Here is a 16,039-nt window from a genome sequence, read left to right on the forward strand (position 1 = left end):
CAGGGGGAGGCAGAAGGAAGTTGCCACTTGGTGACATCCAGCAGACCCAGAGATCCTATCCACATGGGCCACAGGTCTGGACTGGAGCTGTTCTTAGATGTTCCCTGCTTTCAGGAAGTTAGGATGACACTGACCTGGGCTTGTGACAGCAAGAGTCCTCTCCGTAAGATGGCACTTTCCAACTCTGCACCCCACTTTGTTTCTGTGGCTGTCTTAGTGCCGATGATGCTGGGGAGGGGCCGGGCTTCCTCGCACGCTGCAACCCACTGGCTGTCGCGCCTCCCTGCTCGCTCGCACCCGGCAAAGCCCCTGGGAGCGTGGACGGAAAATTACCTGTAAATATCAAGGTTGGTTCCAAAGGCACATTATTGGTTTGTTGTGTGATAGCCTCTGGTGACATTGAGGCCTTATTAATAACTAGACATCTGTCACAACTGTAATTATATTTCTTGTGCCAGGATCGTGTTTCTACCATTGTCCTGTGTAAACACGGAAGGGAGGGTGTGAATTATTCAGGCGACTGACTGAGAAAACCACCTAGCGCTGTGCAGGCAGTAAGTCTCTGTCAACTCCTTGCAGAGTCTCAGTGTCTTCGCTGACGTTCCTTTGATGTGCTCCCAAATCTCTCTGAGACCATCGCCCTGGACCCCCGATGCGGCTGCCCGAGCAACCCGGAGAGGGGAAGCCTGAGCATGAGGAAAAGGGGGCCCGAGGAGCCCCCCGAGGGGGAGAGGAGCCGCGGAGGAGCCAGGCCCCCGACTTCCCCAGCTGGCAAGTCTCCCCTGAACCCCAGGACCAAGGTTGCTTTGCAGCCCTCAGGTGGGGGGTGGCGCGGGGTCTGGGAGGAGAGCAGGATCCGTGGAAAGTGCACCTGGGAAGTGCTCCCGGGGGCGGAGCCGTCCCAGCCGGGCACAGAGATTTTATCCTATTTCTTCAGCCTGATCAGTTTCCATCGATTACATTTGAGACGTGTGGACGGGGCGCGGGGATGGGTTTGCAAACTGACTCTATCAGGAACTGATCGGCAGGGAGGGGGGTGCTTGTTGCTAGAAATATTAATAACAACAGATGCAACTTACAGGGTTTGGACTTAGAGCAGCGAGGAAGTGGGAACTTCGTATAGATAATTTCAATGAATCCTCCAGGAAGCCCATGAGGGCGTTATTCACCTCACTTTCACAGGAGAAAATTAAGACAAACAGGAAGCAACTTGCCCCAGATCACACAGCAAAGGCCAACGCAGGACTCCTACCCGAGTCTCTGAATCCGGCACGTGCGTTCTGACCACTGGGCCGTCCCACCTCTGCCTGCTTAGGGACCAGGAGGGCAGGCCCGAGGGAAGGTTTCACACTCCCCAGCCACAGGCTCTCCTGGGGTTTTGATCTGGCTCTTTTTCTTTCCCCTGGAGACACTCATGGCTGTAAGAGCTCAAGAGGAATTTCATCTCTGGGTGGTTTGGTATGGAAGGAACTTTTGCTGTGTGTGATGCTGGTACCAAGGAGCTGGTCTGTGGTGAGTCCTGCAAGCGGGTACGTTTTGAAATTGTCCGCCAGGGCTGCACAGAGGGGGACCTTCAGCCCTTTCTGCCACCAGCTCCAGGCGGCAGCTCAAAGTGTTGGTGGTGGGTGCAATGAGTTTAGAGAGGCTTATGAGGGACAAAAGGAAGGGGAAGTGTTTTGGGTGACTATAGCTCCTAATTTTCAGCAATTTCTACTAGAATTTGGGGGGCTAGACTGCAGACCCAGGCACAGGATTCTACAAGACACTATCCAGAACCTTCTCCAGCATAACTGAGTGTTTGGGAAGCCAAGGGTAGGAGCTGACAAGCCTCCTGGCCAAGGGCATGCTGACCTGTAGGGTGAGCCCTTCTTATCGACTCTGAGGAAAGGTCTAGAAACAGACAACGTGCAGCTGGAAATGACATACACTGCAGGGCGGGCTCAGGGCGAGGTACTGCTCGGGAAGGCGGCCAGGGGTCAGGGGGTGTCCTGGGAGGGTCTCCCCATCCCAGCTCGTCCGTTCAGGAGAGGACCCCCCCCAGCAGGCATGGTCCAGCCCAAGGGTGGAATTCCTGGCTGGACTCCCCCAGCCTGGGATAAGTGATAGGGTGCCGGGCACTCCCCCTGGGAAGGGGGTGGGGGTGTGTTGAGGGAAGGAGGTGAGGACCGGGGCAGAGCCACGGTTCTGCAAGCCCTACTGGGGCCATGGCAAATGGCAGGCATGGCTGATGCCACAGAGGAAAAGGGCATTTGTCTGCCTTCGTGGAGAGGAAGATATCCTACAGCAAACAGACAAAGAAGACCCTTTTTGCTCGGCAGACTCCCACATTAAAAACGTTTCCCCATTTTTTCCTGTGTTTGGGGGATTTCGAGTTTTTTGACTGGAGCTGTTAGCGGCATGAATGAGGCAGTTTAGTTTCACCTGTCCGTGGGGGCAGTGGTGGCTCAGTCTGCTTCTCCCAAGGCATCAGCTTCTCCTCTGTGGGTGAACATGAACTCTTCCTGGCCCCCAGGGCCGAGGGTCTCTAGGCCTGCTGGCCTGTGTTCCCATCACACGTTTGTGCACACACTCGTGCACACACACAGCACACTTTTGCTTATTCCTTCCTTGGGGACAAGCCCACACATTTCTCAAAGATTTATTTTTTGTGTGCAGCAAGCAGAGAGAGACAGCTGCAAAGCAGAAGCATGAGATGGGGCCACGGAGGGTGTTCTGTGGTCAGTGTCTCAGCACCGGGGAGTTGGACGTGGAGGGAGGGGGAGGGAACTTAGACCCTCTGGAGCGTGTTCCCACCCGAGCCCCAGCGGTGAAGCCTGTCCGCATGCATGGCCTCTGCCCTTCAGTTCTTTGGCTGGGACCTTCCTTCAGATAAAGCACAGCCTGGGTGTCTGTGGGTACCAGGGTTACCTGCAGAGCACTGGGAACCTCCTCAGACCCCAAACCTCAAAGAGCTGCCACCACTTACCTGCTACAGTGGCCTGAGTGGCCGTGTGTGGCATGGGCGGGGTAGGCAAACTTAGAAAGCAGGCGGAGTCCCCTTGGAGTGTCCCATCTTCCCCCTCCAGCTGACTTTCTCGCCACCTAGAGCCCTGTGGCTGTGAACGACAGAACGGCAGCGGGGCTCTCGGAAGTAAGAAGGGAAACGTGTCAGGAAGACTTCGGGGGAGGTGGGCGGAGGGGGGAGGTGGGCGGAGGGGGTCTCCTGCACAGAGATGCAGCAGGGCCCCAGGGGAGGGTGGAAGGAGGGCCTAGCGGGTTGTAGAAAACCCGAGAAAGCTACATCTCTCTGGTTTCTCGTCCATATGGAAATGACCACTGTCAAATAGCTGCCCAGTTGGCAGCCAGTCTCCATGGGGCATCAGCCTGTTCTCAAATCCAAACGCCCGGGGAAGCGAGCTCATGGCCGCCCACTCCTGACCAAAGCAACAGTGTCCAGGGGAGGAGGGCCAGGTGCAGGAATCTGGCGGCTGCCACAATAAATAGGTGGATGGAAAGGGGGAGGGGCGATGACCAGGAAGTGGGGAGCCTCCTCACCCTGGTTCCTTGAGATACTGGTTTTATATCCCATTCTTGAAGTTGGCTGGCACTGCATGAAGCGCTAGTAAGATGTTTGCTATCAAGGCTCTAAGTTGGAGCCTTTAAGGAGGTGGTCCCATGAGACCCAGATCAGTGAACGGTCACTGGTGGAACAAAAGCAGCAGCAGGGACAAAGCCGGCTTGGGGACACTGCAGTGGAGTGTGGAGAGAGAGACCTTGTGCAGAGAGCAGTGACAGGAGACGCAGGACACCACCCTCCCTACCGCCACCCTTCCTCCCAACCGTTCTCCTCCCACCTGTCAGCCTCGGTCACGGCAGAAGTCCCAGACTGTCCGGTCCTGTCTTTGCTAAGGTGTGGCCAGGCTTCCTCACGGTGTATCTGGAGGAGGTGACCTGTCAATGGGGACTTCCTTCTCTTCTACTCCTTTCCCTGAGGAGTCCCACAAGCGAGCAAAGCCATGAAGACCTGGGCTGTCCCTAGCCTGTCACAGTGCTGGTTCCCTGGCTGCGAGGCCGGGAACAGGTCCCTCTCCTTTTGTCCAAACTATGGGATCTGGGCTGTCTGGACCAGGTCTGGAGCTGACTCATGGATGGCCAGTGGGGCCGACACGATGCCACCTAGAAGAGTCTCCAGGGAATGGAGAGATGCCCAGGTGGCTTCAACAAACGGCAGCTAAGTAAACAACCCTACTACTGTGGTGCCACCCAGCTCAGTCCAAAGGAAGCTTTTCTCATATGGGGAGAAATGGATGTGCCCTATTGATATATGATCTAAAAATAACCATTGTTCCAAACAAAGTGTTTTTTGGTATATTGAAATGAAAACGTGTAGACAAAGCAAGGATTTAGAATGCATGACTCATTAAATTGCTGACTCTGAAAGCAATGGAAATTCAAAGGGAATTTTTCTCTCTCTATTTCTCCCTCCCACCCCTGTTCTGAATAGCTTATAAAAAGAGTCTCTACATAAACAGGACCCATTCACTCCCCCGTGGCTTAAGGTCCCGCACAGCAAGAGGCTGCAGAAACTCAACTTTCATTGCTTGGCTGCTGAGCCGGCCTCCCTCCCTTCCCTGCCTATCTTTAGTTATCCTCCTCAGGCCTCTTGTCCCTGTCCCTATCAGGTGTCCAGGGACGTCCAGCACTCCACTCTGGCCCATGCTCCTTCCTCCCTGCGGTGCTCCGCTCTGCCGGCCCACAGCAGTACCGGACTCACCAGCCCTAGCAGGATGTTTCCACGCTGCGCGTTGACTGCAGGGGCTGCGTCCTAGGGGAGCGCGCGTTCCACGTGGCGCCCAGCAGGACGCGGCGGCAGCGGGTCCTCCACCAGCTCACTGTGAGGTCTTGGTTTCATCCTTGGCTTGCCGTGGAAGGGTTGGGCCAAATCAGTGGTGTCCAGCTTTTTTGCTTGCAAAATCTTTTCTAAAACAAGTCTTAGGGGAAATGCCAGTACAAAGAGGATGAACTTTGGTTGGAAAAGGGTGTTGGGGGTGGGGGAAGGACGAGGAGGCCCTCCAGGACCCCCGAGTGGAGCAGTGAGACCCTTCATTTGAAGGGGCTACCGGTAGACCTTCACGCCGTGGTTCCTTACCGTTGTGTAAAGATCTCTCCCCACTGAGGAGCAAATCCACCTCCTACCTGTCCTTGTTGCCACCACCTGCTTCCTTCTCGTCACCCCTCGCTGCCGCCATACCTCCCCAGCTCGGGCACTCCTGTATCTGCCCCGAGTTTTGGCATCATACGGGGGAGACAGGTGAGCACAGGGGTGACCCGGCAACGTTCTTACCTTGTGTCACCTCAACTTCAACACCAGCGACTTTCTTTCCACTCTTTCACTCCCATGGCTTCCACCTTGATCTTTTCATTCTCTAGAACGTGGCCCCTCTGAGAGCTCGCACTGCCACGCTCCTCTCTGCAGAACCTTCTCGGCGATGTTTTCTGTTGCTTCTACTTCACGATGTGGAGCGCTCCAAGAGAAAATTCCGCATGGGCATGGGACACGGATAGATGACCCTCCATGCTCGAAACCTTCCACCCCACGCGGTCCCCAGTGGGGATCAGTAGTGGTCAGGGCTCCATGGCTGCTTAGACCCGACTCAGTCTTCTAAGCATGGTGTCATTTCCTCAGTCACAAATAAAAACAAAGACCCCAGGCAGATATGTCTTCGGCTCTCTGGCCACCCTTCTGTCACCTTTTCTGCATCCGAGTCCATCTTTGCCCCTCCCTGCCCATCAGTCCCTCCACCAGTCCAAGGACCACCTGCCTCATGTGCTCAGACATCTGTTCCTGGCCACACTCTCTTCAGGGACCTTATTCCATCAATTATATCCTCTCTGTCCTAATCCCCAAGCTCTTTTTCTTCCCCTAGGCATAAACATTTGTTCTGATGTCATTCACATTTTTTTTTTTTATAAAAGCTGTTATTTCCTTCAAACTTCTTGAAAAAATCGCCTAACTTGCTCTATTTCTGCACCTTTCATTTCCTTGTCTCCTTCACGTCAGGGAATGCAGCCTCTGCCCGCATCAGCCAGTGATGATCGGATTCTGAGCCTGCAAGGCCAGGCAGTGGCCAGCTCGAAACTTAGCTCATCAGAATTTATCCGGTGAGTTAAAAAAATATGTTTGCAGGCTCTACCTGCTAAATCAGAAGTTTCCCAGGTAGAACCTGGAGATCTGCTCTCTGGGCTCCTTCAGTGACAAGCCCTGCCAGGTTCCCAGAAGCCCCAGTGGGGAGGGACTTGGCTGCCACCAAGCAAGCCCAGCAGGCGCACTCCGCTCACCTGGTCCATCAACCAAATCTCGCCTCTTTCCTTTCCTTCTCCCTTTCAGCCACCCAACTGGAATTTCAAATAATCGTAGCTAAGAAACTTTGAATCACTCTTTCACCCTTCTGGAGATTTCTGACCCAATCTCTTGGGAATCTTCCTTTCCCACAGGATCCATTCACTTCCTTTGTGGTTCTTTTAATGCAGCGTATTACAGATTAATGATCCTCAGAACATCAGTGTAAATAAATATTCCTCTAAAGGTGCTTCATGATCAGTATATTCAAATGACGCTCCATACTGTATCTACCTCTTGGAGAATATCAAGGCACGTTAAAATCTTAGAGGTGCCCTGCACTAAAGAAAATGATTTATCTTTAACTCAGCTTTTCCAAGTGGAATTTGAGCCTGGAATACCGGGTGTAAGTGAGACTGTGTGTGTGTGTGTAGAAGCCTAGAAACCACTTACTAAGTGTTTATGTCTTCTCCTGGGGCGTGCCTAGTTCTCAGATCAATGCAAAATAGTAGACAACCGACATATTCTGGGCCCAGTGAATATTACACCCTTATTCATTCAAGTACCATTTGTTGGTGTGCCAGGCTCTGGCTGGGTGTTGGGGATAAAAAAATGAATAATCCCTTTCCTCATGCAGTTTACAGGCTCATGGGGAAGACGGATTAGTCCTTACCATAGAGTTTATGTGCTAGGATACATACAAGCTCAGGGTGTGCCCGGGAGCATGTCAACAGACACACACACACACACATACACACACATACACACACACACAGAGATGAAGGTATACCGCTCCAGAGTACACCATTCACTCACATATAAAACAAGAATAGAATGCAAATGGTACCCCCGATGTTGTGCAATACACTTAGAATAAATAAACACATCCAAATATGCACAGTTCATTATTATTAATGTGATCACATTGCTCTGCAACTTTTTACTTTCACTCAATTCCATTTATTATCAATTTATTACCAACATCGTTTTCTATTGCACTGTGATTTATTTAACAAGTCCTCTATTGATGTCTGTTTAGGTTGCTCTCTGGTTTTCCTCTTGCAAACAGCACTGCAACTTTCATCCTTGTGCACGTGTGCAAGCATATGTAAAGACAAATTTTCTAGAAGTGAAACATCTGGGTCAAAAAACGTGCATTTTTTTCCTTTTGCTAGATTTTGCCAAATTGCTTTCCAGAATTACTGTACCAATTCACCCAAGGGAAGGACTTTTGAGGACAGGGGATACGGGAGTGGGAGGGAAGGAGGCAGCAGAGAGGACGCACTGGAAGCCCAGAGTTAATGGAGTCGTGTCCCTGAGGGAGTGAGGGGTGCAGAGTCAAGACTGCAGTCTTCATGAAGAAAAACTTCTATAGGCACAGCCAAAGTGCAAATCCTGGACTCTGCAGAAAATATTACAAATGATCTTAGCTAAGAAATTTTGGTCACTCTTTTACCCTCCTAGAGATTCTCTGACCCAATCTCTTGGAAATCCTCCTTTCACCCACGATCCACTTATTTCCTTTGTGATTCTCCTAATAAAGCATGCCAAAAATTGATGATTAACATCAATGATTAATCAGTTGATGATTAACCTCCCGGGTCGGCGCCCCCTCGCTGGTCATAATATCGATGTTAATAAGCATGACTTTGAAAGTGCTCCGCGGTCAGTAAGCCCATCGACTGGCCCCTGGGCACCTGGTTTCTTTCTAGGATTTCATAAGCTTGTCCTTCTGGCACCTGCACGGAGGGGGGGGAGGAGGATGGCAGGGAGTGCTCAGCAACGGACGGAACAGACGGAGCGTAGCTGACATCGCAGGGTGAATGGGATACATGTTCATGCAATGTCCATTTCACCTTGTGACAGGTAATTTAAGATGTACTATTAAAACAAAACTTGATACGTCATTGTGTGGAATGCTATTAATAGTTTTTAAGGCAAAAAAGTTAGACTTCGAAGGTGGTTTCTTGCTTGTGGCTGGGCTATTTTGGGCTATGATCCCACAATTTTCTATCATCAGAAGCCCTTTTATGAAAAAATTTAGAATCATTGAGATAGATTAAATTCATCTAACACATTCCTAGTTTGTACCAAATTTTGACTTGATCATTTTGCTCCTATTGAGAAAGTGGGGCGGGGAGAGCAATGAGTCAATGGAGTCCATGCCCTAAATAGGCTGCTGTCAGCAGGAGACCTCGCGGCGCAGCACTGCCCCAGGTGCAAGTCCTTCCTGCTCATCACAGAGTCCAAAGGGCACTGGAGACACCAGCAGCCCCTCCCCAGGCTCTCCTCTTGGAGCAAAGTCCAGTTCTCCACCCATGATCCACGTGACCATGAAAGGAGCCTTTTCTTCCTAGACCTCTTGTCTCGTCTTAGTCCAGTTACTGTTGCTTTGTAATAAACCACCCCAAACTCAGGTGCATAAACCAACCACCATCTTGTGCTCGCGGAGCCTCTGGGTTAGGAATTCAGTACTTGTCTCTGTTCCATGATGTCTGGCCCCTCCGTTGGAAAAACACAGATGGCTGGGGGCTGGAATGATTTGGTCACTTCCATGTGTGGTGCCTGGGATGGGATGGCTGAAGAACTAGCTCAGCCAGGAGCATCTACATATGGCTTCTCCATGTGGCTTGTGCTCCTGACAGCTTGGCGTGTGGGTTCTGAGAAGAGCATCCTCAAAGAGAGCATCCAGAGATGAGACTTCCAAGAGAACCAGATGGAACCTGGTTGGCCTTTTATGACTTAACCTTATAAGCATCGCTTCTGCCATACTCTCGGGATCAAAGCTGTGCAAATCCTCCCAGATGCAGGGCGTGGAGGTATAGACGCCACATCTCAATGGGAGATGGGCAAAGAATTTGGAGGCCATGTTTTAAAACTTCACACTTTTTCATCATCCTGGATCCTTTTGCTACCTGCTCCTGGCAATGTGCTTCTTTCCGGACCTTCTGGTTTCCTGCTGGGTGACATGAAAGGGTAGGATTTTGGGGGAAGTCAAGACAAGACGCTTTCCGATGATCTGAGAATCCTGTGGATACCTTTGAACATTATTATGTTCAAAGAGTGTTTGTCTCTTCATGTTATCCTAACCTAGCCAGGCCAGCCCCGGCTCAGCACTCTTCAGCCCCACCTCAGGTTGACAGCTGGGATGCCGGGGCCACCACATGTTTCCAACACGCCGCAGTTACCGAGTGACCAGCCTCTGGAGTCGGAACGTGAGTGGGGCGGGTGAAATTTCCTTGGATTCATCCTCTCTCAATTCTCCACAACTCCATTAACACACAGCAGATGTATATAAATCAGATTTTACCAAAGGCTTGGGAATAACTGGGGAATTTCAACGTAGGGAAAAATTATGATGTATGAAGAAATCTTCTTAGAGTCAGAAAAAAATACTTCAAGGGTACTTTTGATGCATGGATCCCTTTGGCAGTCCGCTGAGGCTTGTGAATTATGCCTGTAAATGCATAACATAGAAGACTTGAGGTGACAACAATAGAAATCAATTATATTTAAGTATAGTATCAGAATATTAAATAAAACAAATGTGTGATAGAATAATACATATGTTCCTTGCTGATGCATTCAATAGTAAGATCTCGCAGTGGGTATAATAACCACCATAAGTTTGAAGTGCTGTCTTGGTAAACATAAACAACATTTGGAAATAATTGAGACAGCTATAGCATGATAGGAAATATTAGTGGCAAGTCACAGGTATTGTTAATTTCACTGTGCCTTGTGGCTTGTATTCATAATTGAAGAAGATGCTAGATTTAATTTAGAGGTTAAAGAAAATAAAGGTGTATTCTCTCTCATCCAAACTTGTGGACCCCTAGGATTCTATGTTCAGGCCCCTGGCTGGCGGGTTTCTTTGCCATCTTTCACTGCCTCAGGGTAGCTCTGCTCTCCCACAGCTCAGAGCCAGTGACGCTTTCTCCAGGCCTGCCCAGGGCAAGTGCCGCCTCTCTAGGAAACCCAGCCCCCTGCTGCAGGACTTCTCTCCCTCTGACTGCCTCTCCCACCCGGCCAATCCACAGAACTTAACGCACTCCGGCCATAGGCCATGGCAATAATATTTTGGCAAATATTAAACTAGTGCAAATATGTAAATTTTCCTTTTAAATTAGTATCTGATTTCAACCTGGGCTCACGTCAAGAAACTTTTTATCCCAGAACAGAACAACAGCTATTTTACTTCTTAGGGAAACATTAGACTTAAAAGCCAAGCTTCCTGGGCAGAGAAAACTTGCAAAATTAAAGTGTAACAGGGAAGACGCAGATCTTTGAATTCTTTTCCTTGTGTAGAGAAGATGCTCTGACAATCTTTAAGGCTTACTTGTGAGGGTGGAGCCAGAAAGGAGGAGGATGTGATATAGGAGAGGGGAAGAAACTTCCACCCCTTTTCTGGTTCAAAGTTTGGGGGGAGAAGAACACGATGACAAAGAGGTAGGAGAACTAGAAGGATCTCCTGCCTCCATCTCTCTGGGCTTCATCCCCAGGAGGTGTATGGGTGGGCACCAAGGACAGCGACTCCTGCCTCGCCCCTCACTGGGGGTCCTGGGCGCCCACCAGGCAGAGCACCTGCCCAACACGCTGCCTCCCCGTCCAGAGAACGTGTGGAGAGTGGGATGGGGCAGGGCCCCCGAGTCTCACTCAGTTGCTGTGTAGCAGCGACACCGAGCGAACAGCCGGATGCCACGGTGTCCCCAGAACAGAGGATGGCGTAGCCAACTGGGCCAGGCCTAGACGGAGGGCAAGGCAGAGACCCAGGGACCTACAGCCATGCAGAGGCAAGAGGAAGCCAAGCAGTCCAGGCAGACACCAGCGCTCCTGAAAACACTGCACCAGCTAGAAGGAGCCAAACTTGCCAGTTGTAAATTTCAGGGTTGGAGGCCAGCAGGACACCTGTGACCAGGTGACAAGACACATCACCCTGGAGACCAACAGGTATTTGTTGCATATACCTAGGATCAGCACATGGATTGTATGAGCCACGTTGCTCTCCTACACATTTTGAAGTCTGTCTTTTAGGGAGAGGCCTCAGATGGGGGAGACAATATGAGACTAAATTTAAAAAAAAACCTTAATTGTTTTACAGCAGTTTTGGATTTGCAGGAAGATTGTGAAGGTCGTGCAGAGAGTTCCCGTATACCCAACATCCAGTATCCCCCATTAGCGTTTTGAATAAGTCTGGTATGCGTGTTACGGGGAGATGGGAGGACATGCCCTTTATTTTAGTTTTATTTTGTTTTTAATTGACACATGATAATTGTACATATTTATGGATTACAATGTGATGTTTCCATACATGTATAGATTGTGTAAGGATCAAATCAACATAATTAACATATCCCTCACCTTAAACGTCTCTCGTTTTTCTCGTGGTGAGAACATTAAAAAATCTTCTCTCCTGGCTATTTTGAAATATATAGTACATTATTGTTAATTATAGTCACCTTTCTGTGCAGTAGCATACCGGGACTTATTCCTCCCGTCTACCTGTAACTTTACACACATTGAGTAACCTCTCCCTGCCCTCCTACCCCAATACCCTCCCCAGCCCCTGGGAACCACTGTTCTACTCTCTACTCCTAGGAGATAAACTATTGTATTTTATTTGATTTTTTATCTTTTTTTTTTGTTTGTTTTATTTTGTTTCGTTTCGAGACAGGGTCTCGCTCTGTCGCCCAAGCTGGAGCGCAGTGGCCTGATCATACCTCACCGCAGCCTCCAACTCCTGGGCTCAAGCCATCCTCCTGCCTCAGCCTCCTGAATAACTGGGGCTACAGATGTGTGCCACCACGCCAGGCTCAACTTTTTTAGATTCCACGTGAGCGAGATCATGTGGTATTTGTCCTTCTGTACCTGGTGACAACTAAATGTACAGCTCCTCTTGGCTGTGACAGTTTCTCCGACTGTTCTTATTTTTGACGACCTTGACAGTTCTGAAGAGCACAGGCTGGGTGTACTGTAGCGTGTCTCTCCACTGGGATGTGGCTGATGGTTTTCTCATGGTTCCACTGCGGTTATGGGTTTTGGGGAGGAAAATGACAGAGGTGAAGTACACATCTTGTCAACATGATTATCACCATTGATTTTGACCTTGATCACCTGCCTGAGGTAGTGTTTGTCAGGTTTCTCTACCGTAGAGTTGCAACTTTCCCCTCTTTCCACACTGTATTCATCAGGAGGAAATCACTTGCACGGACCACACTTAGCAAAGGGGAGCTCTGCTCCCGCCCCATGAGGGCAGAGGACCTAGACGACTGATTTGGAATTCTTTTGTAAGGAAGATTTCCTTCCTTCCTTTCCTTCCTTCCTTCCATCATGTATTGACATAAGTATGGACTCATGGATATTTATTTTATACTTTGGGCTATAATCGAATACAACTTTATTTATTTTGTTGTTCAAATCGTTGCACCTCTGACCACTGGGGGAGCTGTTGGCTCCTGTGCTTTGAGCACTTCCTTTCTAGCACTGTGAGATGCCCCAAGCTCATCTTGTATATTTCCTGCCCCAGTTTCCTTCCCTGGTTTCTTTTATTAGAGAATGGTGTTAGACACTAAGATCTGGGCACTAGTGTGCTTGCTGCTACTGGGGGATTTATACTGATGTCTCCAGCTCTAATCTCATACCACATGGAACATGCTAGCATCCTTGCCTTCCTTACTGGAAACTCCCACTCCAACAATAAGCAACCTGCACCTACCATCCACCACCTAATTACTTAATTAAGTCTAGTATACGTGTGTAGTAATATCAGTATTGTCAATCCATACGCCCACGGGAGACAACCTTATCAGCTAAGGTACGTGTGTGTAGTTCCTTCAGCTTTAGTTTTACAGACTCCGCTCACTCCCAAAGCTACTGAAGTCAGCACTTTTCTCCTACCCTCCTCGGTGAGGGCGGAGGCCGTTTCATACCACGTGTAATACAGATTGATTTGTCACATTTTGCATTCTTTCCTGGGTTTCATTGACCTACAGTATTTTTAAAAGTTTGCATACATTAAGATTCACTCTTGGTGCTTAAGTTCAACGGGTTTTGACAAATACATATTGTCATGTATCCACAATTACAGTGCCATCCAGAATAGTTTCACTGCCCTGAAAAACACCCTGTGCCTCACCTATTCGACCTTCCCCCCTTTTCCCTGAACTCCTTGCAACCTCCAATCTTTTTAGATCTCTATAGTTTTGCCTTTTCCAGAATGTTGCTTAATTGGAACCATAGAGTATGTAGCCTTTTTGGACTGGCTTCTTTCACTTAAATATATACATGTAAGATCCACCCATGTCTTTTCCTGGCTTGATACCTCATTTCTTTTTATCACTAACTAATATTCCTTTTTATAGATGTACCACAGTTTGCTTATCTATTCACTTACTGAAGGACATCTTTGTAGCTTCCAGTTTTTGGTGATTATGAATAGAGCTGCTATAAACATTTGCATGCAGATTTTTGGGTGGACTTATATTTTCAAACTAGTTGAGTAAATACCTAGGAGCATGATTGCTGGATTGTGTGATAAGATTATGTTCAGTTTTGTAAGAAACTTTCAAACTGTCTGCTAAGGTGGCTGTACCATGTTGCATTCCTACAAGCAAGGAGAACAGTTCCTGTTATTTCACATTTTTGCTAGCAATTGGTATTATCTTTTTTTTTTTTTTAGCCATTTTAATATGTATATAGTGATATCTTGCTGTTTTAATTTGCAATTCCCTATGGCAAGTGACGTTGAGCATCTTTTCATAGTTTACTTGCTACCCGTACATTTTTCTTAGGTGAGGTGTATGTTCAAATCTTTAGCCCATTTTTTTTTCCATTGGGTTGTTTCGTTTTTTATTGTTGAGTTTTAAGACTTCTTTGTATATTTTGACTGTAAATCCTTTATCAGCTATGTGTTCTGCACATATTTTTCTCCTGATCTGTGGTTTGTCTTTTCATTCTCCTAACAGTGTCTTTTGTAGAGCAGGAAATTTTAATCTTAATAATGTCTAACATATCAATTTTTTTCTTTTATGGATCATGCTTTTTGTGTTTTATCTCAAAGCTCATTACCAAATACAAGGTCATCTAGATTTTCTCCCATATTTTCTTCAAGAAGTATTACAGTTTTATGCTTTACATTAAGGTCTATGATCCATTTTGGTTTTTGGTTTTTGTTTTGTTCCGTTTTCTGTTTTTTTTTAGAGATTGGGTCTTGCTGTGTTGCCCAGGCTGGAGTGGTGTGGCTATTTATAGGTGCGACCAAAGCGCACAGCAGCCTTGAAATCTTCGGTTCAAGCGATCCTTCTGCCTCAGCCTCCTGAGAAGCTGGGACTACAGGCATGCACCACTATGCCCCACTTTGAATTAATTTTTATGAAAGGCATAAATTCTGTGTCTAGGTTCAGATTTTTTCTCTTTCTTTCTTGCTTATTTTTAAGTTCATTTTTTACACATGGATATCCAGTTGTTCAAGCACCATTTATTGACGTCAACATACACTTTTCATTCTTTCTCTCTGTGGTCTTCTGATGTCCTGGGAGTAGGTGTGGGAGAGACCACGCACGCATGCATGCACACACTCGCAAACACTCACTCACCCCCCAAAGACAAGTGATAATTCTCAGAGGCAGTTTAGTATAAGTCCATGTAAAGGAAGAAAACTATTTTGTTAAAGGCAACATAATCTGCAAAAATGTCCCCTGCCCATAATGGATAAAGCATTTTACCTCCTTCTTTCTCCAGATCACACCCAGGAATGTAACTGTGCACAAGACAGGGGGATTATTGTGACAATAATATGACAACAGGCCTACTGCTCTACACCCCCACCCTTAGCTGCACTACGGATTAGAAACAAGATGTAAAAGCGTGAGTTTTTTCTCTCTACTGGGCAGGAACCAATTTTTAGACAGAGCTTTTTCTCTTTCTCAGTATAAAGACTCCCGCACTCCGCCCCTTCCCAGAGCACCCCTGGGGGTTAGGATGGGGTCACGTACTTGCAGTTATATAAGGCCCATCTGTGCCAGCTGCTGGGGACATAAGCGAAGACAGTATCACATAGGTCCTGCTCTCCCAGGGTCCCATTCTAACTGAAAACAGACTCGAGCTAGAAAATGCAGTTCCAAGAACAGTCACCAGCCAGCATTTTTCTGACAACCTGTCACTCGTTCTTTGGGAACTTAAGCCTCCCAGACCCTCCAGAGCTGTTTGTCACGCGTCTATGTGCACGGGTTTCTCCTTACTCCTGCCCGATGGCTGTCATTTTTGCCCTTTTATCATCTTTCGTCATTAAGGAGATGCCTCCTCTCCTGTGAACAGGAGAGTTTCTGATGCCAACAGGAGAGTTTCTCTATTGCTGATCTCCGTGGCTGCGGCCCCGGCTGGGTCACAGCTGGGCAGCGCCCGCGGGCCGCGCTGCAGTCAGCGGAAGGGCTTTGCGCCAGTGCTCGCAGCTTGGATTCCTCTTAGAGTCCTTCCAAGAGGCTTGTGTTTTTGCTCTTGTTTTGCTTTGGGTTTTTTCGCCTACACATTTCAGTGATTATTTCCCCCCTCATGCTTCAATTTCAAAAATTTTACCAGCACCTATCTATGTGTGAGTCTCATCTATTTTGCCAGAAAATTGTGATCCACTTTGATTTTCATACTTATTCTTTAATCAGTTGGGAAAAAAAAAATCCTTTTTTTTTTTTAAAATCATGACCTGTTTTATAGTTTTGGTTATTT

General features: G+C 48.1%; 1 protein-coding gene across 1 annotated transcript in view; it reads left to right on the forward strand.

The window, feature by feature from the left end:
* The first annotated feature begins 652 nt into the window (after positions 1 to 652).
* CALN1 (calneuron 1) overlaps positions 653 to 16,039 on the forward strand; it is a 419,060-nt gene continuing 403,673 nt past the window's right edge. Inside the window, exon 1 of the mRNA XM_069486834.1 lies at positions 653 to 775. Coding sequence (XP_069342935.1) covers positions 653 to 775 — 123 coding nt within the window. The remainder of the gene's footprint in view (positions 776 to 16,039) is intronic.

Source organism: Eulemur rufifrons, chromosome 14 (assembly GCF_041146395.1).
Source record: "Eulemur rufifrons isolate Redbay chromosome 14, OSU_ERuf_1, whole genome shotgun sequence".
Classification (NCBI taxonomy): domain Eukaryota; kingdom Metazoa; phylum Chordata; class Mammalia; order Primates; family Lemuridae; genus Eulemur; species Eulemur rufifrons.